The following is a 25,498-nucleotide window of genomic DNA, read 5'->3' as shown; positions in this document are numbered from 1 at the left end:
ATTATACTTTAGTCCTTGTTCTCCTGCAATAAGACTATCTCAAGTCATCTTTTTCCTTTTGTTCCTACTGCAACTAATTCAGGCCCCTTTAACTTCAAGCTTATTCCACTAAAAAAGCTCTGATGGTGTCCCTGCCACAGATGCCACCCTATACTGCATGCACTACCACACTGATCCTCCTAAACATACCACTTTTCACCATGGCCTTTCTTGGCTTAAAACTTTTGGTGTACTACTCCCTCTTCCATTTCATAATCTACATGGAAAAAGGCAAAGGTTGACTTCAATGTGGCAATCTACATCCTTCCCTATCTACCTTGCTCCAGTCTTCCTTTTCAATCTTATTTCCATGATAAAAATACCATCACCTTACATTTATGCAGTGCTTCATTTAACTCAGAAAACATTCTTACCTGGCTGGCATTTCATCTTAATGACCCTTAGAGAGAAGCCAAACAGGGACGCCTGAGTGGCTCAGCGTCTGCCTTCGGCTCAGGACATGATCCCAGGGTCCAGGATCGAGTTCCCCATCAGGCTCCCTGAGGGGAGGCTGCTTCTCCCTCTGCCTGTATCTCTCTCTGCATCTCTCATGAATAAATACATAAAATCTTTAAAAAGAAAGGGGGGGGCTAAACTGTTATCAGTATCTTTCTTTTACAGAAAACAGACTTCTAGCACTGATGTCTAAGAACAAATGGGTCCCTGTCCCACTCCCTCCTTGGACTCCTAGGTAAATCTATCTATCTATCTAATACCTCACTCCCACCACTTACATACAGGAGTCTTCTGTTCCAGAAGCTCTGGTCTCAGTGTTGTCTCATCCACATCTCTCCAACACACTTCATGTTTCCTTAGTCTGTAGTTTACCCTCTACCATTCTCTCACTTGGTAGAAAGCCCTAATCCCCAACTCTTGTTATAAAAATACAGAAATACAGCATAAGGAATACAGTCATTAATACTGTGAAAACTTGGGGGATCCCTGGGTGGCTCAGCGGTTTGGCGTCTGCCTTTGGCCCAGGACGTAATCCTGGAGTCCTGGGATCGAGTCCCGCATCTGGCTCCCTGCATGGCGCCTGCTTCTCCCTCTGCCTGTGTCTCTGCCTCTCTGTGTGTGTGTGTGTGTCTCTCTCATGAATAAATAAATTTTAAAAATCATTAAAAAAAAATATCTTTCACTTAATTGAATTTTTTTTTTTATGTGCTATCTTCAAAAAGGCCCTCCATAATCACAGTTTCCCAAAGTAGGCCCCTACTCTCTATTTCCTTATCCCACTGTATGGTTTTTCAAAAACTCTTGTCACCTCCTAACACTCTATTACACATTTATTCTTTTATGGTCTACCTCAGAGATCCACAAGCTTTTTCTATAAAAAGCCAAACAGTATCTATTTCCAGCTTTTTCTGTCACAACTCAACTCATTATAATATAAAAGCAGTTTAGACAATATGTAATGAGCAGATGTGGCTGTGTTCCAATAAAATGTTATTTACAAAAACCAGCAGCTGGCCAGGTTTGGCTCAGAGGCCATGTACCCCTGATATAGTCCTTCTAATAGAATGTGTCATTAAAAAAAAAAAAAAAAAAAAAAGAATATGAATGTCATAGGGACAGGAATCTTCTGTTTTGTTCATTATGGTATCCTTGAGGCCAAAATAGTGCCTAGTCCCAACTACATATTCAATAAATTCAATAAACATGTGTTGATTAAATTAATAGTGCTGGTCTGGAGTGGGGAGTCACCTCTCTTCTACTTCCTTGAGTGACAGTAACATGGTGTTCAAGAACGAGGACAAGGTCAGCAGCTGTATTTCCAGCTGGTTAGTACCATACCATGAAATATGGTACCACAACCATTGTGTGCTCCTGTCACCAGCAATAACCATGTCACACACAAATGCCTTTGGTTATAACTGGGTCCAGGCAGAAGCCTGAATTCCTTGGCTCTGCCCCCAGAAGCTCTGATTCAGTAGATCCAGGGTAGGGTCCAAGAATCTGCATTTCTAGCCAAGTTCCTAGGTGATGCTAATAGTGCTGATCCTAAACTACACTTTGAGAACCAGTAGGTGAGAGCACCTAAAAACTATATTAGTATTTTTATACTCTTCAAGAAAAGAAAAAAAAAAAAAAAAAAAAGCCAAAAATCCTGACGTTCCAGTGACCTGGCTTCAGGGGGTTTGAAAAAGAATGGAACTATAAAACTGTTCCATGGAACTGCTGTTTCAGTGAAATGAAAGCAAAAACCACTAGGTCTTTATTTTTTTAACAGACTATCTCCCAAACATTCTATTTTTACTTGCAAATATAGTTCTAACTGGCTAAAACAATACACCAAACAGGTAAAAAAGAGAAATCACCATTGCTGGCTAACCTTGATAGTGTGGGCTATTAACTCCATCATTGGTTTTCTTAAAATTACTTTTTTTTTTTTTTAAAGATGTTATTCATTTATTCATCAGAGAGAGAGAGAGAGAGACACAGGCAGAGGGAGAAGCAGGCTCCATGCTGGGAGCCCGATGTGGGACTTGATCCCAGGTCTCCAGGATCATACCCTGGGCTGAAGGCGGCGCTAAACTGCTGAGCCAAAATTACTGCCCAAAATTACTTTTTTAAAAATTTTATTTTAAGTAGGCTCCACTCCCAATGTGGGGCTTGAACTCATGATCGTGAGATTCAGAGTCTCATGCTCTATGGACTGAGCCAGCCAGACACCTCAATTTTTTTAAATTACTTTGAGGAAGAATCATAACCACGTGCTTTTCTATTGTTAGATGCCAAAGGCCTTTTCCAGATGGATACTAGAGATTGAAGCTTACTACAATGAAATACACCTACAATAAATTACAAGCCTGTAGATCACTTTCTTCAAATGATAAAAAGCCTATCATTACCAGATAGAATCCACAACATCTTCTGAATCCACCATAATAGAACCTACAATGGATTAGTAACAATTTTTACAAGTTCTACATTCGTCATCACAGAGGACTTAAAATGATCCCCCAAATTCACATTAAAATCACCCTGAGGCCATTATTTACTCTTCAAATCTGAATAGCCCACAGAGGGATTATAATTTATATACATTTGTAGCTGTTTACAAAGTCATTTTCTACTGTAATGGTTATACGTTGCTAACATAGATTAAAAAATAATTTTATTTATTTCTTAAAAAAGATTTATTTATTTATTCATGATAGACAGAGAGACAGAGGCAAAGACACAGGAGGAGGGAGAAGCAGGCTCCATGCCGGGGACTCCAGGATCGCGCCCTGGGCCAAAGGCAGAGGCTAAACCGCTGAGTCACCCAGGGATCCCCAAAAAATAATTTTAAAATGAAAAAGTAAGGTGAAGTCTAGGTTCTTAGCAAAGAAATTCAAGAAGCAAAAATCTAGAACGTTAATGATTGGACTGTTAAGAAGATGGCAATACTACATCAAAATGTACCTCCAGGGCAGCCCAGGTGGCTCAGCAGTTTAGCACCGCCTTCGGCCCAGGGTGTGATCCTGGAGACCAGGTATGGAGTCACGCATCAGGCTCCCTCCATGGAGCCTGCCTCTCCCTCTGCCTGTCCCTCTGCCTGTCTCTGTTTCTCTCATCAATCAATAAATAAAATCTTAAAAAAAAAAAAAAAACAAAAAAAACAAAATGTACCTCCAAAAAGAGACTGCATATGATCAAAAAATGTCTTAGCAGACCCCCAATGCACAAATCTAAAGATGATTCTCAGTTAAGATCAAGTATTTTCAAAAAAAAAAAAAATCAAATATTTTCAATCCAAATTTACCATCTGAAGTACGCAAAGTGTAAAATATACACTAGATTTTTACAACTTTGTGAGAAAAAAAACATAATTTTTATGTTGATTGCAGGCTTAAATGTTAATTTGGATACATTAGGTTAAAGTATTAAACTATTTAAATTAATTTCACCTCTTTGGCTGTGTTACTGTGGCTGCCAGAGAATTTAAAGATTCATTTACTTATTTGAGAGAAAGTGTGCGTGCACATGTGAGCGCACAAATGGTAGAGGCAGAGGAAGGAGAGAGAATCTCAAGCAGACTCCACGCTGAGTGCGCTGAGTGCAGAGCCTGTCGCAGAGCCTGACACAGGGCTTGATCTCATGCAGATTCACAGCCTGATCTGAAACCAAGAGTGGGTTGCTTAACCGAATGTGTCACCCTGGACACCCACTACCAGAGAATTTAAATTACATGTGGCTTGCATTAGATTTCCGTTGCATAGTGATGGTCTAACCCAATTCTGCAAGTAGATTTACTATCTCCTCTTCCTTTAGGTGATTTCTAAAAAGCTTGTAGAAGGTGATAATGGAGCAATGAAAAAACATGAAACTATGTGGTACGTCTGACATAGACTGTCAGGAAAACCATGGGTCAGGTGCTCATCCACCCCGTCACTTCAGGTGCTAATGACCTCACCTTCCTAGGGGAGGGAAGATATGGATATGCACAGTGATCACAGAGGGTCACATCTATAGCCCCACACACACAAATTATACACTTTAATTTCAAATTGCAATTAACTGTATCAGAATCCTGAGCAGTGTTAGGCTGAATATAAGGTCTCTGTTTATGAAAACTACCTGGTTCCTAATACCCAAATACCTCCAGCTCCCAGTATGTATTTCATTCTTACAGAAGAGACACATCTGTAACAACTTTATTTTTATTTTCTTAAAGATTTTATTTATTTGAGAGAGAGAGGGAGAATGCACATGAGCACCAGTGGGGGGAGGGGCAGACAGAGAGGGAGAAGCAGACGCACTCGCCCTGCTGAGTGCGGAGCCCAAGGAGGGCCAGATCCCGGGACCCTGACTGAGATCACGACCTGAGCTGAAGTCAGACACAAGCAACCGAGCCACCCAGGTGTCCCTGTAGTAATTCCTTTAAATAATCCCTGTCTGTTTTACTGCAATGTCCTTAACTCCTAATTTAGAAAGTTTCTCTTTTCCTTGCGTTGCCAAACCTCTATAATCATAGAGGACACCAAAGGAGAATACTGGTTGAGGAAGAATACCAAAAAGAAGTACCATCTAGTTACTCACCCAACACTTGCTATATAACCATTAGGCCTATGCACCAAAAAACGTATACTGAATACAAAAATTAAACATTTTATCCCTTGAGCTCTTTTCTAACCTTCAAAAAGATACTTATAAACCTATAAGGAATAACCTACTTGAACATACTTTAACATACGTAGGTATGTGTTGAGACTTCCATAGCCTAAGGACAATATTGTTAAGGAAAGTAATGTACTGCTGGGCAGAATTAGAAGTAATTGAGAAACTTAAAACGAGTTAAAAGAAAAAGAAAAAAAAAAAAAAAAGGAGGGGGAGATGAATACTGCCAAAACATTAAAATATGTACATGATTTAATTACCCTGTCATAAAATATAAACTTCAAGGACTAATTCCAGCACATTGGAAAAGAACCACAGCCCGTGCAACAGGAAAGCATTTAATTCCCAAAGGTGTTTCAAACCCACTGAATATTATCATCCTGCAGCAGGGCTTCACAACTTGTGGCAAGCTCTGGAGATGACTTTGAGTGGTACTCGAGTGGGAAGTCCATAAATATTCACTGAATGAATCAGAAAACTCACGCATGGTGCGATTAATATTCAGAACCCACAGCCAGTTAATCCGAAACTAGAGCTAGAAGCAGAACAAAAAGCAATACCTGAGTTTAATCCTAAACCATTCCCCCAGCAGTCAGCTCCCCTTAAGTTTTTTCATTCTATGTAGTTTATTCACGCCTTCTTTTAGGAAAGTTCCAAATCCTCTTTCCCACAATCTCCCTCCTTCTTAACCAGTTTCCCAGATAAAAACAGAAGACAGCAGTTTCTAGTCTCACCATTTTTTAGACAAATAATAACATCTCTTAACAATCACCCACAAATGTTCAAATGTCTGGCCTCCCAAAGGCCAGTCATTGTGCTCGGTGGTAGGGCACAAAGGTAAGTGTAACACTAAACCTACCTTTCAGGTACTTTATTGGGGAGGCAGACAAGCAAACAATTACAGAATAAAAAAAATGCTTGGAGAATGGGGCAGGAGTGCCACTAGAGGGACTCTTTACTGGTTGGGAGGGGAGGGTGACAGTCTTCAGCGAACAATAAAAGAAACAAAAGTCAAAACCAAAAATAAATTATAATTGAATATGCCTGCGACTATTGTACTAGCCCCTCAAGTTAGCACGCCGAAGTGACTCTCCTAATGAAAATCCTCTTAAAAAAAGAAAAAAAGCTAGAGTTCATGACACTGGCACTGAGTACTAGCAAGAGAAGGAAAAAACCCCTCACAATTCAGCAGGACATAATGCTAAACTTAATTAGTCATGATGTCAAGAGGTTTCACCCATTTATCGTCTGTCCCTCCTAGCTGAAGGTGACTTGACTGACCCACTCTTGTGATTTCAGTTGTTTTTTTTCTAGCAGTAGTGATGGTCTTGTAGGGATCCATCCATACTTCCTCCTTGATACTCCTTGCGACCACCAGCAAAATCTGCTGGACTGCTGGTTGGCACTGCAGCCATAGAAGAAATAAACCGACCATGTACATGAACTGGATGAACCCACACTGCTTTGTTACTATTCAGAAAGGCAACAACTAAAAACATCATTAGCAAACACTGTGGGAGGGTGGTGAGAAAGGTAGTAGGGATGGCACCCTGGAAGGTACCTAACAAGGAAATTCATCTCTTGCTAGTTTCACAGGACACTGAGTTTTCATTTCCAGGTACTCAATTCTTAGGACATATCATCAGGCATGAAAGTTGGTTTTCTGTTTCTAATTCCCTGTGGCTACAAATCATTTCCAAGCTTCAGGCCCACCTTGTCTAACATTCCTCTGCCAACAATGTCCTGTCCTCTTGTCCTTACCATCCCAATAACAACCTCTCTTTTCTGGATCACTCACTTCCTTCCCATGAAATCTAGGTAGTATGTTCTCGTAGCAAACTGCTTTAACGTGTATTTCCAACATGAATCAGGACACGGCTAATATATAAAAAATTACCACATTTTTTAAAAAGTCTGATTTGCACACCTCTTAAGGGCTCTTTCTTCGATTTTATTTTATTTTATTTTTAAGATTTGAGAGAGAGAGAGTGCACAAGAGAGAACATATGCATGCAAGTGGGGACAAGCTGACTCCGCGTTGAGCAACCGAGCCCTACGACCCTGAGATCATCACCTGAGCCAAAATCCAGTTGGATGCTTAACCAACCGGACCATTCAAGCGCCCCTTGTTCCTCAATTTTAATAAATAATTTCAATTGAAAAATCTATACCTTATCATTTTAAAAAACTGAAAAATATCATAGCTCCTAGCACAGCTCTAAAATTAATATGGAATTAATCTTTTACAAAGGAAGATTTTAATTATGAACAGCATTTAATTTTTAACTCTTGGGAGAGGAGAGGGGAGAAAGAGAGAGAGAGAGAGAGAGAGGGAGGGAGACCCGTGGGTGTGTGCAGGAGAGGGAGAAAGAGAATCTTAAGCAGTCTTCACACCCGGTGCATAGCCTATAGGAGGGCTAGATCTTACAACCCTGAGATCATAAGGTGAGCTGATATCAAGAGTCTGACACTTAACCAGGCACCCCTTAATTTTTATGAATATAAAATATAGGAAATATCTCCTTTTGAGTTCATGCTTGTGAGAACACCCCCCCCCAGAAATATTTATAATGTAATTAAAAAACACTATTTCTAAGATAATCCAATGATACCTTAACTTTCACTAAAAACAGCTTTTGGAACTTCCAGTTTAAAACAAAAACAAAAAACCCCCACAAACCTCAGCAAATATATATGGTAAATGTTATAAAGCTGATGTTTTGAAAATGACCCATAAGTACATGGATTTCTTCATTTGTAAGATATTGCAAGCCTAATCTAGGGATTTGTTTCACATTAGAATTTTATGAAGTTTCTATTATAAAAAAAAGTTTTCAATCTTTAAATAAGATCGCTGCTAATACATCTTAAAATTCTAAGTCTGGGGATCCCTGGGTGGCTCAGCAGTTTAGCGCCTGCCTTCGGCCCAGGGTGTGATCCTGGAGTCCTGGGATCAAGTCCCACGTCGGGCTCCCGGCATGGAGCCTGCTTCTCCCTCTGCCTGTGTCTCTGCCTCTCTCTCTCTCTCTCTCTCCCTCCCTCTGTGTCTCTCATGAATAAATAAATAAAATCTTAAAAAAAGAATTCTAAGTCTGAAAGTAATTTCTTCCAAATTAAATTTCCAATTTAAGACAAAATTTTACGACGACTTAACTTAAACATGAATGTCAAAATATAGGGAAAATGAACTTCAAAACCACCTTTTTATGAAATCGAAGACCCCAGAAATTAAAATATTTACATTCTTATCTATCCTTTATTGAAAAATCAAGGTAAATGTAATTCACAATTTACTGAATTGAAAAAGTCTTACGTAAAAATGTCATAGTCTTTTAAGAGATCATAGTTAAAATAAATGGTCTGACATGTTGGTAAAAATCTTTTCAGTGGGAGTCAATTTACTTCACTTACAGGAAGGCAAAAGTCACCACATTAAAATCACAAGCCAATTACCAATCCTGGCTTTGCAATTCCCAAATCCTGAAAACAAAATTATTGCACTTCAGTCTGGGATCATTTGCATGTATGCTTTTAGTGTCAGATAACATTTTTAGAGAAGAGAAAATTTAAATCTACCAACAAGAGTGGCACAATTTCAAAATATGGTACAACTTTCAAAAGCTAGATTAATGGCCTACCTACTTTTGTACTTTACATTTTGAAAATAAACAGCATCAGATGCTTCTGAAAACAATATCTACCTACCTGTTCACTTACTTGCTATCACTTTTATATATGAAAAGTCTTCTAAAAGCTAGGGGAAACATAAATCCAGTAAAGATAAGGACTCTATTTGAAATCTCGATGGTTTCCAAAATCAAGAGTAGCCACCAAAAAGTTAAGAAGGCACTTAAGAAAAAGATTCCCTCTCCGAAGTGGGGCAAAATTAGTTAAGAAAAAAGTTGGGGGCAGCCCGGGTGGCTCAGCAGTTTAGCGCCTGCCTTTGGCCCAGGGCGTGATCCTGGAGACCGGGGATCAAGTCCCATGTCCGGCTCCCTGCATGGAGCCTGCTTCTCCCTCTGCCTGTGTCTCTGCCTCTTTCTCTCTCTCTCTATGCGTGTCTCTCATGAATAAATAAAATCTTGTGTTAAAAAAAAAAGTTGATAGTTATTTTGTTATCAGTTCATTTATCCATTCCTTACAGCATATCTCACATGTGCTGCAGAATTGTGCCACCAAACTTCCGGAGTTGTGCCTCATTCACCCCAAATTCCTTGGTTCCTAGCAAAGTGTCTTATACATAGTAGCAACTGAAAATAGGTTGACCGATTTAAAGCAATAAATATGTTCCTAATTCCAGGTAATCAATTAGGCTCGAACTCATGCAAGAACATTCATAATTTCATTTTAGCTAACAAGCACTGAGTAATTTGACATGTTTTTAATTTGCCAAGCTATTAAATGGATTTTAAGCTCTGAATTACATTCTTATATTTTAAACATAGTCAAAAGAAAGTGTGTTGTGAAACATTAAAAAAATACTCTTACAAATAAAAAAGACGATGGCTGGTACTATTGTGTGTAACATGGAGCTAGATGGTGTTGGTATGGTGAACATAATGTGACCAGGCACTGATGTAAAAGGTCTGTTAACACGACAAGAACATTACAAAGAGACTTAGAGGATGGAAAAATGGAATTCTGGCTAGAAAAGTCATAATGGGCAAGCAGGAGACTTAATTAATGTAGAGTACTGCCGGCTCCACTCAGACAGGGTCCTGGGAAGGTGGGGAGCCTGTTTCCCACCAGGAAGAACAATTACTTCTCTACCAATCTACGCGGTGCTGCTGGAAACGGAGGTACAGACGATGGATCGAACCAGTTACTCCCCATTACAATTGCCCATAGGAAACGAGGGAATGAATACCAAGCAGAGTGGGCCCTTTATGGGCTCCCAACAATTCCAGTTCCGTCAACTCTCTAAAGCTCTAGTTGAGCAAAGTAGGCAAATTATAGCCCACAGGCCAAACTGGGCCAAATTCAGCCACCTCCTGTGTTTGTATGGCCTGCAAGCTAAGAATGGTTTCTACATTTTTAAATGGTAAAACAAAGAGTCACATTTTATGACCCATGAAAATTATATGAAATTTAAATGTCAGCATCCAAAAATAAAGTTTTCATTGGAACAACACTATGCTTATTTATTTACGTGTTGTCCATAGCCGCTTCTGCACTACCATGGCAGAGATGACGGAGACCCTATAGCACACCAACCCTACAATATTTACTACCTGGCCTTTTACAGAAGTATGCTGAACCCGGGCTAGAAGCTTTTCTTTATGCTCGCCGGGTTGCATCTCCTTTCTCTGAGGTGGTCCACTGCTTCACAAGGTAGAGACTCTAAGCTTGACAGATGTCCATCTTGGGGCTGTGTTGTCGGAAGTTACGTCATTACATAAAAAATATAGTGCAACTCATTAGGGTGGGCACAAAGACAAAGTAACAAATCACACATTTGGAAGGCCCAGAAGAAGTAGCAGGATCCAAATACAACATTACAGGCAGTACATCTCAGATCTTTTAGCAGACTACTACATCGAGTTCTGGGTCACACGGTGAAAGGAAACAAGAACCCACAGAGAATTTGGAGGTTGAAGAGATGATGGAAAGAGCTAAAAAATCACACCACTAAAGAAATGCTCAAAGAAATGGGACTCGTTTGCCCAAAAAAGAGAAAGGTAAGACAGGAACTACAATAGTGAGGGTGTCAAATTCTACATTTGTTGATAGATTAAATTTTTACTGATGAAAATAATGGCAGCCTGAACTAATACTCCACAAAACACATATCTAGTGAATTAAATGTGATTCTTAATGAGACTGCCACTCCTGCGATAGGCCATAAACTAGCCCCTTAAAAGATAATCACTTGTCAAATACTGTACTGTAAGTCTTCAACTGACAGATTATAGGAATGTTCCTTTTTCAGAAACATCTGGCATTATGTAAGTTACCGGAAAAAGTGTGCTATTAATGTGCTGAGGTTCAGTAATATTCAAGTAACTAAAAGGTAATGTAAGTTTCATAACCATATGCCTTTCCACAGGACCAAATAGGGGAAAATGGGCTTAAATTACAGAATTTGTGTTACATTCAAGAATGTTCACGCAGTGGGATTTTACTTACTCTAAAAGATTACGGAGGGTAAAGAAAACTTCCCAGGACACCTCTGAATTAGAATGGAACTACCTGGATGTTTTTCTGAAGCAGGAGAACGGTTCTCAAATCCAATCGTCCAGTGCTAATTCTGTAGTTTTAACTCTCCCAGTTCTTATGAGAGCCTGCATCCATGCTGTTTCACTTTGTCTTAAAGGTGGTCAATGAACGTACAACTACATCTAACATAAATTCTAGTATCTCAAATCAAAATGTGGTGGTAGCTTCAATAACTTCTTTTAAATTACAGAGATAGAGAATACATTCCCATTTAAACCGGAAAAAAAAAATGGGAAAATGGGCCTAGTTGCCAAACACTTCTATGAGCCTAAGTACCTTATCTCAAAATGTCCAACACTTGCACACAGCAAGTGAAGACCGTGGTTTTGAGCCTTTTAAAATACAGAATCCTTGGACACAAACTGTTCTTTGAGTCAATCTCAACACTGCAATTAGTAATACAAATTCTGAAACTTGCTCTCAATATAATTCTAATCAACCTCCGTTTTTCAACCTCGTAATTCTAAGGCCTGCATTTCCCTTAAGAAAACCCTTCCAAATGGGGTGAAGCACACACTAATCTGACTCAGTAAACTTTCTCCACTCCTACATCACCTTTACAGGATTTTAAAACCAAGAGTACACAATACTTGCGAGCCACTTCTACAATCTTGCATTAACCTTACCAGGATAAACTTTTCCCCAAGTCACTTAGCACTTTTTTAAAATTTATTTAAAGACCTGCGGTAGTGAAACAAAGAAAACACAACCCCCTCCCCCTTTTCCAAACCATATGGCAGTAAATTGAAGTTAACTTCTTTTTTTTTTTTTTCTTTTTTTTTTTTTACCGGCTCAACGCCTGTACACTGGTCCCAAACAGGTTTCTCTTTGTGCCCTGGGACTGGGCTAGCGCTGTCTGCTCATTTGCAACTGTCCCCGACCACGCTGTTAGCCCGAAAAACCAGTCCCAGCCGCCCCCCTGGCCATTAGCAGACCTCCCCACGGTCCTTTACCGAGACCCGGCCAGGGAGACGGGGCACGCCGCGCGAGGGAGTCCCGCTCCGGCCGGGGATCGCGCAGGGAGTTTCCTCGCCCCGTCCGGGCCGGATCCGCCCCGGGAACTTGGTTACCCGAGCCCAGGGACGCGCCGAGGCCTAGCCGCGAGGCCGGGGCGGGCTCCGGGTGGCGGGGGCTCCCCGTTCCCCGGCCGCCCCCCGTGGCCCGCGGGCACAGGCGCTCGCCGGCGTCTCCCGGAGACCGGACGCGCCCGGCGGGCCCACGGACGGCTCCTCGGGGTCCCGCCGCCGCCCGCGGCCCCGTTCGGCGGCCGCCCCGAGCCCTTCCGGGACGGCGAGAGCGCTAGGCCGCGCCGGAGCCCGCGGCTTCGGGGCCGGCCAGGCGGGCCGCGGCGTCCGGTAGGAGTCCCGAGGGCCGGGCTCCCGCCGGTAACGGGCCCCGCCGCTCCCCTCCCCCTCCCCCGCCCCATGACAGTGCAAACCCTCCGGCCGGCCCGGCCGCCCCGCCTCCGGCACCAGGCCCAGCGCAGGGCCGCGGCGGCCGTGGCGGCGGCGGCGGCGGCGGCGGCGGGGAGGCGGCGGGGAGGCGGCGCGGTCCTCCGCCCTCGCTCGCTCGCTCGCTCGCTCCCAGGCCAGGCGCCTCGGGCCCGGCCCGGGCTCGCCGCAAGTCTCCGCCGCTGCCCCGCCGCCCTCTGCGGCGCCCGGCCCGGGCGGGGTAGGCCGAGGCCCGGCGGTGGGGTGGGGGCGGGGGCTCCTCTCACCTTCATGTCGGGACATCCTAGTTGAGACGGTGGCGGCGCGGCCCCTCCCGAGCTCCGGCTGCAGTGTCCCCGGCGGGGTCCCGGCGCTTCCCGCGCCGGCCGGCCGACTCCCACTCGACTCCCGGGCTCGGCCGCGGGGGCGGGGTGGGCAGGGGAGCGCTCCCGCGGCGGCGGCGGCGGCGGCGGCGGCGGCGGCGGCGGCGGGGAGGCGGCGCGGGGCGGGAATGGGGCCGGGCCTGGCCGGGGCTGAGCTCCTCCAGGAGGCGGGTCCGACGCCGCGGCTCCGCCGGCGCCCGCCGTGACTCGGTCACTCTCGGGCCCGCCGGCTCCCGGCTGCGGCGCCGCGCTCCGCAAATCCCGCTCCTCCCCTCCCCCGGCCCACCCCCCGCCCTCTCCCCCGGCTCCCGGCCGCCGCCTCCGCCCCCGCCTCCGCCCCCGCCTCCGCCTCTTCCTCCTCCTCCGCCTCCTTCCGCCGCCCGCACGTCGGCCCCGCCTCTCGCTGCCCGCGCCGGGCCCAGCCGCCCCGAGGGCCCGCGGCAGGCGGTCGCGGCGGGGGAGGCGCGGCGCCCGCCCGCGCTCGCCTGCAGGCCGCGGTCGGCGCCGGAGCTGGGCCTGGGCCTGGGCTGGGCCTCGGCCGGGCCTGGGCCGGGCCTGGCCGCCGCCGCGCAGCGCGTAGGGAGGAAGAGGAAATGCCCGGCCGCTGCCGCTGCCGCTGCCGCCCGCCGCCCGCCGCCCGCCCCCCGCCGGCCCGGCCACCGCTGCTCCGTCCGGGCCCTACCCGGGTCCCGGCCGGGGGCGCCCCCCGCCGCCGCACCGCGCCGCGCCACGCCGGGCCGGGCCGGGCTGAGCGCGGGAGGCGGGCGCTGCCCCCCGGAGCCGCGGCGCTCTTGGGCCTCGGGCGCATGGGCGGCGGCCCCGGGCTGCGGGCTGCGGGCTGCGGGCCCCGGGACAGGCTGCGCACCGCCTGGGCACTCGTGTTTGTGACTGTCTCTCAGCCGGCTGCTCGAAGGGAGAGCGGCTGGCCTCGGTCGTCGCCGGCTGCCCCCCGGCCGGGTGACTGGCGGTCGGGAGGGGGCGGGGGGCGCTCCGGGGCTCCGGGGCAGGCCCCTCGGGGAGATCCCGCAGCCTCGGCCCCGCCAGCCCGGGCGTCCCACGGGACCCGCGCACCCGCACCGCGGCTGCCCCGGAATGCGCTGCTTGCACAACTGTTGCGCTGCGGGGGGGTGTATTTTCCGCTTTTGTCCCCCTGCCCGGGGACCCCTTTCCCGTCTTCGTTTCCCTTTTACATTTTCACCCTCTCCCCTGTCGACTTTGTTTTCAGGCTTATTGATTCAACAGATAGGTGTCCTGCCCCTGCCCACGCGTTGGTGGGAGCGTGGTTGGTGGAAACGGACCATGCTTCGGAGGCAAGATCCATCAGCCATCGCACTCTGGTTCTGATAGCCTCTGTGTAACCTTGGACAAGTTCTTTAACCTTGCTGAACCTCCGGTTCTTTGCCCTATGTTTGGTTTTGGTTATTTTGACTTATGCTTTTATATCTGAAATTGTTCTGGATGTTTTGGTGTGTGTGTGTGTGTGTGTAAAATTCTGTCCCTAGGCTAAGGTCACTCTTGATCCTGTACACCATTACCAGCTGTGTGACCTGCAGCAAATCACCGCCTTCCTATGCCTTGATTTCCCCGTCTTTAAAATGAGCATGATTACAGATGATAACTAATAGTGATAATAACAGGTAGGTATTTGGAGGATTAAGTGCTAAAACGTATGTAATATATTTAGCATAAGACATGGTAAAAGTAGTGTTTGTTACCATATATAATTAAATCTGTTTTTAAAGCGTTTCCTGATGTCAAACGTGTTACAAAGCTCATCTTAAAGGGATAGGTATTATTAGATCCCTCAGATCTACCCAACGACTGTATTTGGTAATAACTCCTGATAAACTAGATACCCGCCAAATAAGGTTTTAAACAAATGGGGATCTAAACCAGGACTTTGTCACCAGAAATATTTCCATTGCACTTCAGGAGCTTTTGCCTAAATTAAATCCAGCACAGCTGTTGAAGAAAGAGGACTAGGACAGGGCTTCCAGAAACAAGGCTAGCTAACGCTGACGCTGACTAAATGCTTAGCTGCATCTTTCTAAGCACTTTACAGTATTGGGGTGTGTGATCCTGGGCACCAAGCGCTCAGGAGTTCTGTTACTTGTGCTATAAATGTGAGGACAGTACCACCCTACAGTTTCGTGATGAGTAAATTATGTCTGTAAATAGATTCAACACAGAGATTAAGGCATTAATAATAATAGTCAAAACATGGAAAGGAAAAAAAAAACATGCTAGAGCAGGTAGGAGAACTGACAATACTGTACTCCAGGAAGGAATAAGAGTAAGTACAGACGTTTAGTTTGTTTTGGTTTCGGGGGCGTCGTTAGCCAATTCTGTTAAGGAGGACAAACAGGTAAGTGTCTAAACGTCAAGGGAATATCAGATCTTGACAGTTATCCCATAGTTTTCAGTTGGTCAAAAGTAAGAAAACAAGGGAGTGACTACACGTTGTTCTTTGCATAAGAGTAAGCAAGAATATTATAATTATTTGGGATTTTCTTTTTTTTTTTTTAAGATTTTACTTATTTTTTCATGGGAGAGGCAGAGGGAGAAGCAGGCTCCCTGCAGGGAGCCCGACATGGCACTCCATCCCGGGTCTCCAGGATCCCGCCCTGGGCTGAAGGCTGCGCCAAACTGCTGAGCCATCCGGGCTGCCCTCAACAGTTTCAAGAAAACATTTTCTCAGTCCAGTTGACCAGTTGACGGTCAGGCCCTTTAATTTAAAACAACCTGCTTGCTATCCTGCCATGTGGGAGATTTCATTTCCAAAAAGATAATTTAAGTGCTTATACCCAAATGTCCATCAAATGATTTCTTTTCTCCAGAAATGGTTCCTCCAGGCCCTTCCTCCTACCTCCTTGAGTTCTTCCCGTGTACTTAACCTCGCCAACCCATCTTCCATACTATGGCCCGGTTATGTTGTGTAAAACAAGTTAATGCATAGAAAGCCTGGTGAAATCTGAATAAGCTTTTTTTTTTTTTTTTTTAAGATTTTATTTATTTATTCATGAGAGACACACAGAGAGAGAGGCAGAGATACAGGCAGAGGGAGAAGCAGGCTTCATGCAGGGAGCCGGATGTGGGACTCGATCCTGGGGCCTCAGGATCACGCCCTGGGCCAAAGGCAGGCACCAAACCGCTGGGCCACCGGGGCGGCCCTGAATAAGCTTTATAGGTTGGTTAATTGTGCTAACGTCCACTTCCTGGCTATGATAGTTTCCTATAGTTTTGTAAGTTGTTGCTACCATTGGAAGGAGCCAGGGGACTATACATGGGCCCTCCCTGCAACTTCCTGTGTGTATTATTATTTCAGAGTAAAAAATTAATAGATCAATATACTTCAAACAGCACATCTCAATTGATTGGATGTAGAGGCAAGTAAGGTAATCCAGCTGTCTTCAGCTAAGCCAAAAGTTAAAGGTATTTGCAAAACTAGAAAATGTTGTCATACCTACAAATGTTTTTGTTTTGAAAAAACTCTTGTCTTAAAAATATTTTGTATACCCGTTAGGAAATGGGTTTATTTCAAGTGTGTAAAGGGATTCTGAGACTAGAACCTTTAAGAATCTGCCTTTAGAGATTCTCACAACCCCCTCATTGTACGAGTGAGAAACGATAACGATGCAGATGCTTGAGTCGTGCTCTGGTACGTGTAGCAGGCATAGTTATAGGCCCTTTACTTGTGGGTGCTGTTTGATCTTTATTTTACTCATAAGCCAAGTGAGGCACAGAGAACTTAATTGACTTGGCCACACAAACAGTCACTGGTAGAGCTAGGATTGAGCCCCCGTGGTTCCAGGGGCTCTACTGCTGCCTGGTTTCCTGCCACCTCCCTGGAGGCCTGGAAAGGGTCCGAAAGGCTCACGCCATCTAGTTACCTCACACCTGTATGCTCTCCTGCTAACCTCACAGTCCCTGCAAGTCACTGAGGCCTTGAACACACTTTCCGGTTTTCATTTCCAGTTCTGCCACCCTGAGTATTTTCAAGCATGGCCTTGCAGTGCCTTTATTTCAAGTCTAAATGTGCATCTACACTTCCACCACCTGCTCCCCTCATGACCATACCCAGAACTGGGATATACAACTTCCTGTTTTATTATAACTTCCTGTTCCAGTTTTCTTAATCTACAACTAAATATATCCTTTTACTTGAGAACTCCAATCCCTCGGACTTCCCATTTGGCCCTTATTTTTTCTTTCAACTCCATTATCTTCCTGACCCAGTGGGTTCCGATCGTCCACTCAAGCTATTCTCAATCATAACCTTTGACTCCTGAGACTCCTCATTTTCAAGCTGCACTGGCTCTGCAAATTCCCAGTCCTGAATCAGTTTCATGACTCCATTTCTCCCCACCTATACCTAACTTGGGGTGCAGAATATTAAAAATAAAGGATGTGGAGAGCTGTTACGAAATCTAGTGCATCCTACTGCAGTTGGACCTCCGTGTTCCATGGTAGGTGTCTTTGATCAGCACTCTCTACCATTCAGATCATTATAAACCTTCACTTGGTTTCACCTGCTTATGCATCCACCTCCCCAATAGATAACCTTGCCTTCTAATCACAGAGAAAATAAAGTTTAAGAAGCAAGAACTTGGGACAGCCCGGGTGGCTCAGTGGTTTAGCGCCACCTTCAGCCCAGGGCCTGATCCTGGAGACCCCGGGATCCAGTCCCGCGTCATGCTCCCTGCATGGAGCCTGCTTCTCCCTCTGCCTATGTCTCTCATGAATAAATAAATAAAAAATAAAATCTTAAAAAAAAAAAAAAAAAGGAAGCAAGAACTTCTTCACACAGTGAGCCTCCAAGGAAATTTGTATATGTGTATCCTGCTGCTTCACACCCTTGCTCCCATCCCAGAACTGAGGTGTCCCTCTTTTGGTTCAATCCACCTGTGCTGAGGATCCCACTTCATCCCATCTTAGATCATGCTCCTTAAACCACCCCCTGAACATCTGTACTGCCAACTGCTCAGCCTTACTGGTTCATTTCCCTTGTCCAAAAACATTCCAACCCTATACTCCCCCTGGTTATTGTCCTGTTTCTTTCTCTTCATAGTCAAGTTCCTTGAAAGAACTATCACTTCTCTTCCTCAGCTTTGTAACCTGAGGAATTTGGTTGCTTGCTTTCTAATGCTGTGAGCCACTCTTGTCTTCTGTGATACCACTCTTGTATTCCCTACCATGTCTGTACTTTTACTGTATCCTCTATTGAGTTGAGCAACGTCACTGTCAACCTAGTCAGTGACCGAAGATGAAACCAACCGTCCTCCTAGACTTCCTTCCCATTACCTCTCCTGGCCAATCAGTCACATTGGGTTTTACTCAGGAAACATTGGTCAGGTTCATCTCTTTCTCCATGCCCATGCCAGCCAAACCATTGTAGACCACTACCAACCCTCCTCAAGACTCAGAGTGATCTCAACTCCTTACCATTAATCATATTTCTGTCTACTGTCCTTTGTACCATTTCCAGTTAGCTTTTTTTATTTTTTGACTAAATTTTTAAAACTAGGGGCATCTGGCTGGCCCAGTCAATAGAGCATAAAACTTGATCTCAGGGCCATGAGTTTAAGCCCCGTGTTGGGAGCAGAGCCTACTCAAAAAGCAGACAAAAAACTAAGTAATAAAAATGTTCATTGAAGAAATTTTGGAAAATCTAGAAAAGCATTTTAAAAATTTGCTTATAATCTTAGCACCCAGAAACAAACATTGTTATATTCTGATGTTTCCTTCCTAGAGCTATTATTCAGAATCACAGACTGGATCGTATTCCTCTGCTTAAAGCCCTTCAGTGGCTCACCTTCAATATTCCCTGTCCCTTACGGATGATAACTCAAATGACTACCAAGGTCTAAAGTATATATAGGACCTGCTGTAGCTCGTCTATTGCTACTCTCCATGGGGTCAGTGTTAACGTGGGTCGCCCTGGCTTCAGCGTGGTCTCCTTTTCTGCTTTTGGGGCCTTTTCATTTGCTTCTCTGGCATGTCTACCAGATTCTTCATATGACAGGCTTCACTTTAGGTCATCTTGGAAAAGCCTTTCCTGACCATTCTATTTAATATAAGACCCTCTCACACACACTGATTTTTTTTTTAAGTCCTGTTTCTTAATGTTTATTCACATGAATTGTTACAATCATTGCACAACAGGATTTTAAGAGCCATGGGCTTTTTCTCATTCTTGGACACCACAGTCCCACTTCAAGTCATTGAGCCTATTTGAATGTTGAACGATACATGCAAAGATTTCAGATACAAGGATGTTTATCACCATGTTCTTTTTATTTATTTTTTTTTAATTTTTATTTATTTATGATAGTCACAGAGAGAGAGAGAGAGAGGCAGAGACACAGGCAGAGGGAGAAGCAGGCTCCATGCACCGGGAGCCTGACGTGGGATTCGATCCTGGGTCTCCAGGATCGCGCCCTGGGCCAAAGGCAGGCGCTAAACCACTGCGCCACCCAGGGATCCCACCACGTTCTTTTTAATATTTAAAACTAGAGACAAGGGACTCCTGGGTGGCTCAGCGGTTGAGCATCTGCCTTCAGCTCAGGGCATGATCCTTGGGTCTGGGATCAATTCCCATATTGGGTTCCCTGTGAGGAGTCTGCTTCTTCCTCTGCCTATGTCTCTGCCTGTCTCTGTGTCTCTCATGAATAAATAATTAAAATCTTTAAAAATAAAACTGAAGACAATCTAAGTGGATTACGCTTTATACATACCCAAAGGAATGAGAAATATATTTGTGGTGTTTTCAGTGAAAAAAGCAAGTTTCAAAATATATTCTGTTCTTTTTCTAAATGATGGCTTTTCTAAATGGCATCATGTCATTTTTTTTGTTTTTTAAGATTTTATTTATTGGGCAGCCCAGGTGGCTCAGCACTGCCTTCACCCGGGTGCGAAATCCTGGAGTCCTGCATCGGACTCCCTTGCATGGAGCCTGCTTCTCCCTCTGCCTGTCTCTGCCGCCCCCCGCCGTCCACCCCCCCCCCCGTGTCTCTCATGAATAAAATCTCTTTTTTTTTAATAAAGATTTTATTTATTTTTTTCATGAGAGACACAGAGAGGCAGAGACACAGGCAGAGGGAGAAGCAGGCTCCATGCAGGGAGCCCCGAGTGGGACTCGATCCCCGGGACTACAGGATTACGCCCTGAGCCAAAGGCAGATGCTCAACCAATGAGCCACCCAGGCATCCCCCGTTGTTGTTTTCTAAATAAAGACTGGATAGATACCAGATTCTTAATACAGTTGGGGGGGGGGGGCACAATATGAATGAGGTATGTTATTCAATACATAACTTGTAGAGAGTGTTTTATGTTCACCAAGGACACAGGATGAGAAAGAAAAAACCATGTCCCCATCCTCGAGGTGTTTGCATTCTGGTGATAAAATGAATTGAATTGCAGTTCTGATAAGTATTCTGAGAGCTTCTGATGCAGATTGAAAGGACCTTTCCCCCTTAGTTTTGAAACTTTCTATAATGAACATGTACTAGGTTCATACCCCTTTTGTTTCTTTTTTTTGTGTCTTATGTTATAAAAGATTGGCACTGAGGGGCACCTGGGTGGCTCAGTCAATTAAGCATCTGACTTTGGCTCAGGTAGTGATCTCAGGGCCCTGGGATTGTTCAGTGTGGAATCTGCTTCTCCTCTCTCTGCCCCTCCTCCTCCTCCTCTACCTGCTCACGCACGCTCTCTTAAATAAATCTTAAAAAAAAAAAAAAAAAAGTAAAGAAGATGGCTTTGAAAAAAATGGGAACTGGAAGGTGGTATGTGGAGCGCAGCCTAGAGTGAAGGGAACAGCTCTAATTCCGATTATTTTTGAGATCACAGACACCAACCAGCATGTTTAGAGGCTGAGGGGGAGATGAGTGTGCTGTGTGTGTCCACGTCGGTGTTCAAGTGGGGCAAGGGGAGGATGGAGTGAGGAAGAGCCCAGAGATGAGGTCTGCTTTCACCACAAGGCAGGACACTTCATCCTCTGCTGACAGTTGTCAACGGAGATCAAGTCCGTTTGGGTAGAGCAGGAAACTGTGGCAGTCAGGCCTCGTGGCCTTCATTTTCCCAAAGTGGAAGGTAAGATCCTACCATTTTGTGTCTCTCTGCCTGGTGAGTTTCTACTCAGCTGTAGCTGTAGATCTCTGCCCTTGTGACTGACTTCCTGACCTCTTCCAGCTGCTGGGGCCACAGCCAGTAGAATCACCTTGGGATGGGGCGGGGGGCTTTTTAAGCTTTCCGAGTCCCAGAACACTTTCAGACTTACTGAGTCAGAATTTCTAAGGGGAAGGGCCCAGGATCTACATTTGAAAGAACACCCATAGGGAATCCCAGTGGTGCAGTACAGTTGGAGAATCACCCCACTAAGTGCTCCCAATTCATTTTACAACTGTCCATCATTGAAATTAAACTATTCCCTTCCCCCCCACAGTGCTACTCTTGGGACAGTATCTCTTCATTTCCACGCTTCTAGTGTAGCCCTGCACTAAGAGGGGCTTGGGTTTTGTGACCTGAATATGGTCCAGATCTGGAGCCCAGGTGTCCTGACCCCCAGACCCACAACGTCCTTACTCTGTCTTGCTTTATCTTCATAAGTCACTGAATTCTTCGTGAAAGTATTTCCTGATTTGACTATGTTTAAAAATCATAGGTAAACTTAACTTCACACACCTACATAAGAGAGATCCTGGGAAGAATGGGGCTTATGGAGGATTGGTTGCTCTAAGGAAAGTCAAAAGGGTAGCTGGGAGGCAGGGGTACAAGGGCACCTGGCTCCAGGGATTCCAAAACAGGTTGGCCACTCACTGCTGACAAAATCCAAAGGAAGAGAAACAGAGGACTCGTGAAACAAGAAAGGGATTTATTTTAGTGAGGCCAACACCAGGAAGACAGCAGACTAGCATCTCAAAGACTGTCTCCAAAGGGCTGAAAATAGTCCCAGGTCTATATAAGGAAAGGTTAGTGAGTGAAGGTCAAGTCATTGTCTTGGGGTCAATCGCAGGTGGGGTCTTGTGGTTCAGGACAGTCTATATTGCTTGAGGGGGTAGTTTTGGTTCCCAGCAGGGGATGCTTTGCCCTGAGGGTCTTTTGCCTGAGTTAAGAAACAAGCTGGAAAGAAGAACTTAATTAGAAAGTTTGAGGTCAAATTGGAGGTGATTGCAGTCCTCTTTCACATGTGAGGCCCTCTGAAGTGAAATGAGTAGAATCTACACCAATTTATATGAACAAGCGTCTATTCTGAGTGTATCACCCAAGTCTCCTGCAAACCCAACAAGAAGTTAAAACGTACTCTGGAAAAGAGCCCTGGAATGTTACAGTTAAGGTGGGTGCTTGGGAGGTAACAGAGCCCTAACAGAAGGCTTGCGTGTGACTTGCTTGGAGAAATTATAGGCTATCTCCCACAGGACCCAAGGATAAAGATGCTTTGATACTATCGGCTAGTGCTGTTCATTTAGAGACAACTAGTCCAAAAGAACAGCAATTCATCTTAGGAGAAATTGTTTTATCTCCTAAGAACAGTGGCTCCCATTTCTTTAATCAGAGACTTTACTGAGCACCTCCCATCACAGGTCAAGGGCTGTACTGGCTGCTGGAGATGTGACAGTGGGCAAATAGGTACAGTACCTGCCCTTAAGGAGTCACAGTATTGTTTTCGCTCACTCACCCAATTCCCAGTCTATAATTTGGTATGCTTTGTGGATTTGCCTAGCAGGGCACAGGACTCTGAGCAAGTGACCAGAGCCAATTATTTTGCCAACTATGCCTCCTGTGCTCACACTAATAGCATTCTGGTTTTGAATCACCTATGACTTGGGTGAATGTGAAATAGTCAAAATTTCCCGGCAGTGATTGGTCTCCTTTGGATGGATGGATGGAAGCTTGATATAACAGCCCTGTCCTGGGAAGTCCAGCAGCAGGGAGTGACCAGCCTCCAGCACTGCCTTGGCTCCCCCCACCCCCACCCCATCAGGACCACAGGTGTCCTTTCCTGCCCTGATGGCCCACTGAGAGGTTGCTGAGGGGAATTACAAAGAGCTTGAGTCAGAGAAACCTTAGGGCCCCGGGGCTGACTTGGAAGGAAGGGGGAGGGGGGCAGCTGGTGGTAGCGGAGGAGAGTGGACATAATGAAGACCGACTTTGGATTGGCACACTCGTGACTTTGAGCACTGCCCCGAGGTTCTCAGTTCCCCTGAGAGAAACCCTGCGCGCCCAGACCAGGATCCTTAGCCCCTAGTAATTCTTGCAGAGGCCATTTAACAGACCAGGCTCTGGAAAACATTCGCTCAAGGGCGGATCCACGTTTGGGTGCCTGAAGCTTACGTATTTCTGAAGGGCGACTCTGAAGAAAGAAATACAAAATTAGACTCAGGGCATTACAAGGTCCTGTTTCAGGAAGCAAGGGACCCAGATGCTTCAGCTTCAAAACTTCCACAGTAAATCCGCCTTTGCGTTGATGCTAGAGGGTAAAAGGATGGGGTGTCTGTGATCACAGAGGATCAGAGGGCTCTCTGGATGCATAAAGGCAAGAAGGAGGCAGGGATGAGAGCAACTTTAATGTTTTACTTCCTTATTCTTATTAATCGTATTTTTTCCTTCATCCCCACACCCAGTTATAGGTCTAAATGCTAGACCCAGCTATCCAGGGGAATCATTTGTCATTCATCTTCGAATCCCCAGAACTTCACACACGGCAGAAGCAAAGTATTTGTTGAAGGAATGAATTGATGAATGAATGAGTAAACTCTCCTGGGCCCTGAGAATTGACAGTCCTGTATATCTCCCTCTTTCTTCCTTCTTGACTACCTGCAGGAGGTGGCATGAACTCACAAAAGAGCACAAGCTCGAGAGTCAGACCTGAGTTTGAATCCCAGCTTTGCCACACTCCATCACAAGACGTTGGGCAAGTTACCCAACATTCCTCAGCCTCAGTTTCCTTGTCTGCAAAACGGAGCCAGTAGTAACCTCCCTGCAATGTCTGTAGAGCGCCTGGTACCTGGGGGGTCCTCAAGAAATGATAGCTGTTGTGTTATTCCTTTAAGTCAAGGGTAGGCAAACTGCAACCCATGGGCCCCATCATCTTTGTAAATAAAATTTTATTGGAACAGAATACATGTTGTCTACATGTTGTCTACAGCTGCTTTTGTGCTACAAGGACAGAATGAGGGGCTGTGACAGAGACGATATGGCAACCAAAGGCTGATATTCACCATCTGGCCCTATACTTCAACCTTTGGTTTAGGGCTTCATGACCCCCAACTTGTAGTAATTGCCTCCTAACCGGTCTCTGGAAAAAGCTCTAGGAAGCTCTACAGAGGCTCTAGAAAGTCTCTGGTCTTTCTCCCACATGGATCTCTTTATTCTGCCGCTAGAGGTTTTTCTAAAATATAAATCTCATTAGGGTTACACTCCCCCAAACCCCTTTGTTGGCTCCTTATTTCCTGCCACTCCCTAGTTGACTTTTCAAGACTCACGACCTGGCCCCATTCTCCTTTTGCAGCCTTGTCTCTTCCTTCTCTCTCTCCTTCATGTCCTGCACACCAGCCACAGCAGACCAGAGATCAGGCCAGTGGCTTGTGCAGCTCTGGGACTGAGCCCCCATTCCCTCTCTCCAGTGTCCTTTGTCCTTTCCTCTGTTCTCTCCTGGCTTCTCTGTGAAGCCTGTCATGGTCTCCTTCCCCTATTCTCTCATAGAAATCAGGATCAGTAGGGGTGCCGAGTGGCTCAGTGTTTGAGCATCTGCCTTTGGCTCAGGTCCTGGTCCCAGGGTCCTGGGATCCAGTCCTGCATTGGGCTCCCCGCAGGAAACCTGCTTCTCCCTCTGCCTATGTCTCTGCCTCTCTCTGTGTCTCTCATGAATAAATACATGAAAATCTTTAAAAACAATGAGAACTCAGGGCAAGTAAACTATGCTGCAGGAACAAATAACCCCAAATTTAGGTGACTTAGTACTATAAATCAACTGAACAAAGAATAACATATACACAAGTGCCCTACTCCCATAGTACTCAACAAGCATGGATGATGAGGTTTTTTTTCCTCCAATGAATGGAAAAAAAAAAAAAAAACCCAGCCTAGTTTTTTTGTTTTTGTTTTTGTTGTTGTTGTTGGTGGTGGTTTTTTTTTTTGGTGATAGGCATGCAGTGACCACCTCATTAACAGACACTTGTCATTTGGGCGCCTGTAGAGGTTGTGGTTGATAAACAATTATAAAAGGAGAACTTCATTTAAGGAAGAAAGAATGGAAAGTCTGGAAAGATGAACTGTAACTACAGGGTAACACTTAGAACTGCTTTTGGCCACAGGGCGAGCCCCTTAAAC

At 45.3% G+C, this 25,498-nt stretch overlaps 1 protein-coding gene and 1 long non-coding RNA gene across 2 annotated transcripts in view; one reads left to right on the top strand and one right to left on the bottom strand.

Annotated features, from left to right (window-relative positions):
• The window catches only part of KCMF1 (potassium channel modulatory factor 1), a 79,376-nt gene extending 66,146 nt beyond the window's left edge, over window positions 1-13,230 (bottom strand). The window contains exon 1 of the mRNA XM_077843089.1: window positions 13,076-13,230. Coding sequence (XP_077699215.1) covers window positions 13,076-13,091 — 16 coding nt within the window. The 5' untranslated portion in view covers window positions 13,092-13,230. The remainder of the gene's footprint in view (window positions 1-13,075) is intronic.
• A 3,446-nt stretch (window positions 13,231-16,676) lies between these two features.
• On the top strand, window positions 16,677-24,287 carry LOC144280749 (uncharacterized). The gene is made up of 2 exons (XR_013349181.1): window positions 16,677-19,445; window positions 19,649-24,287. It is a non-coding gene; the product is annotated as an uncharacterized LOC144280749 (long non-coding RNA).
• The last annotated feature ends 1,211 nt before the right edge of the window (window positions 24,288-25,498 follow it).

The sequence above is a fragment of the Canis aureus genome, chromosome 12 (genome assembly GCF_053574225.1).
Source record: "Canis aureus isolate CA01 chromosome 12, VMU_Caureus_v.1.0, whole genome shotgun sequence".
In the NCBI taxonomy this organism is placed as follows: domain Eukaryota; kingdom Metazoa; phylum Chordata; class Mammalia; order Carnivora; family Canidae; genus Canis; species Canis aureus.
The sequence above is the reverse complement of the archived record's forward strand: the minus strand, read 5'-3'. Positions and strand labels throughout refer to the sequence as shown.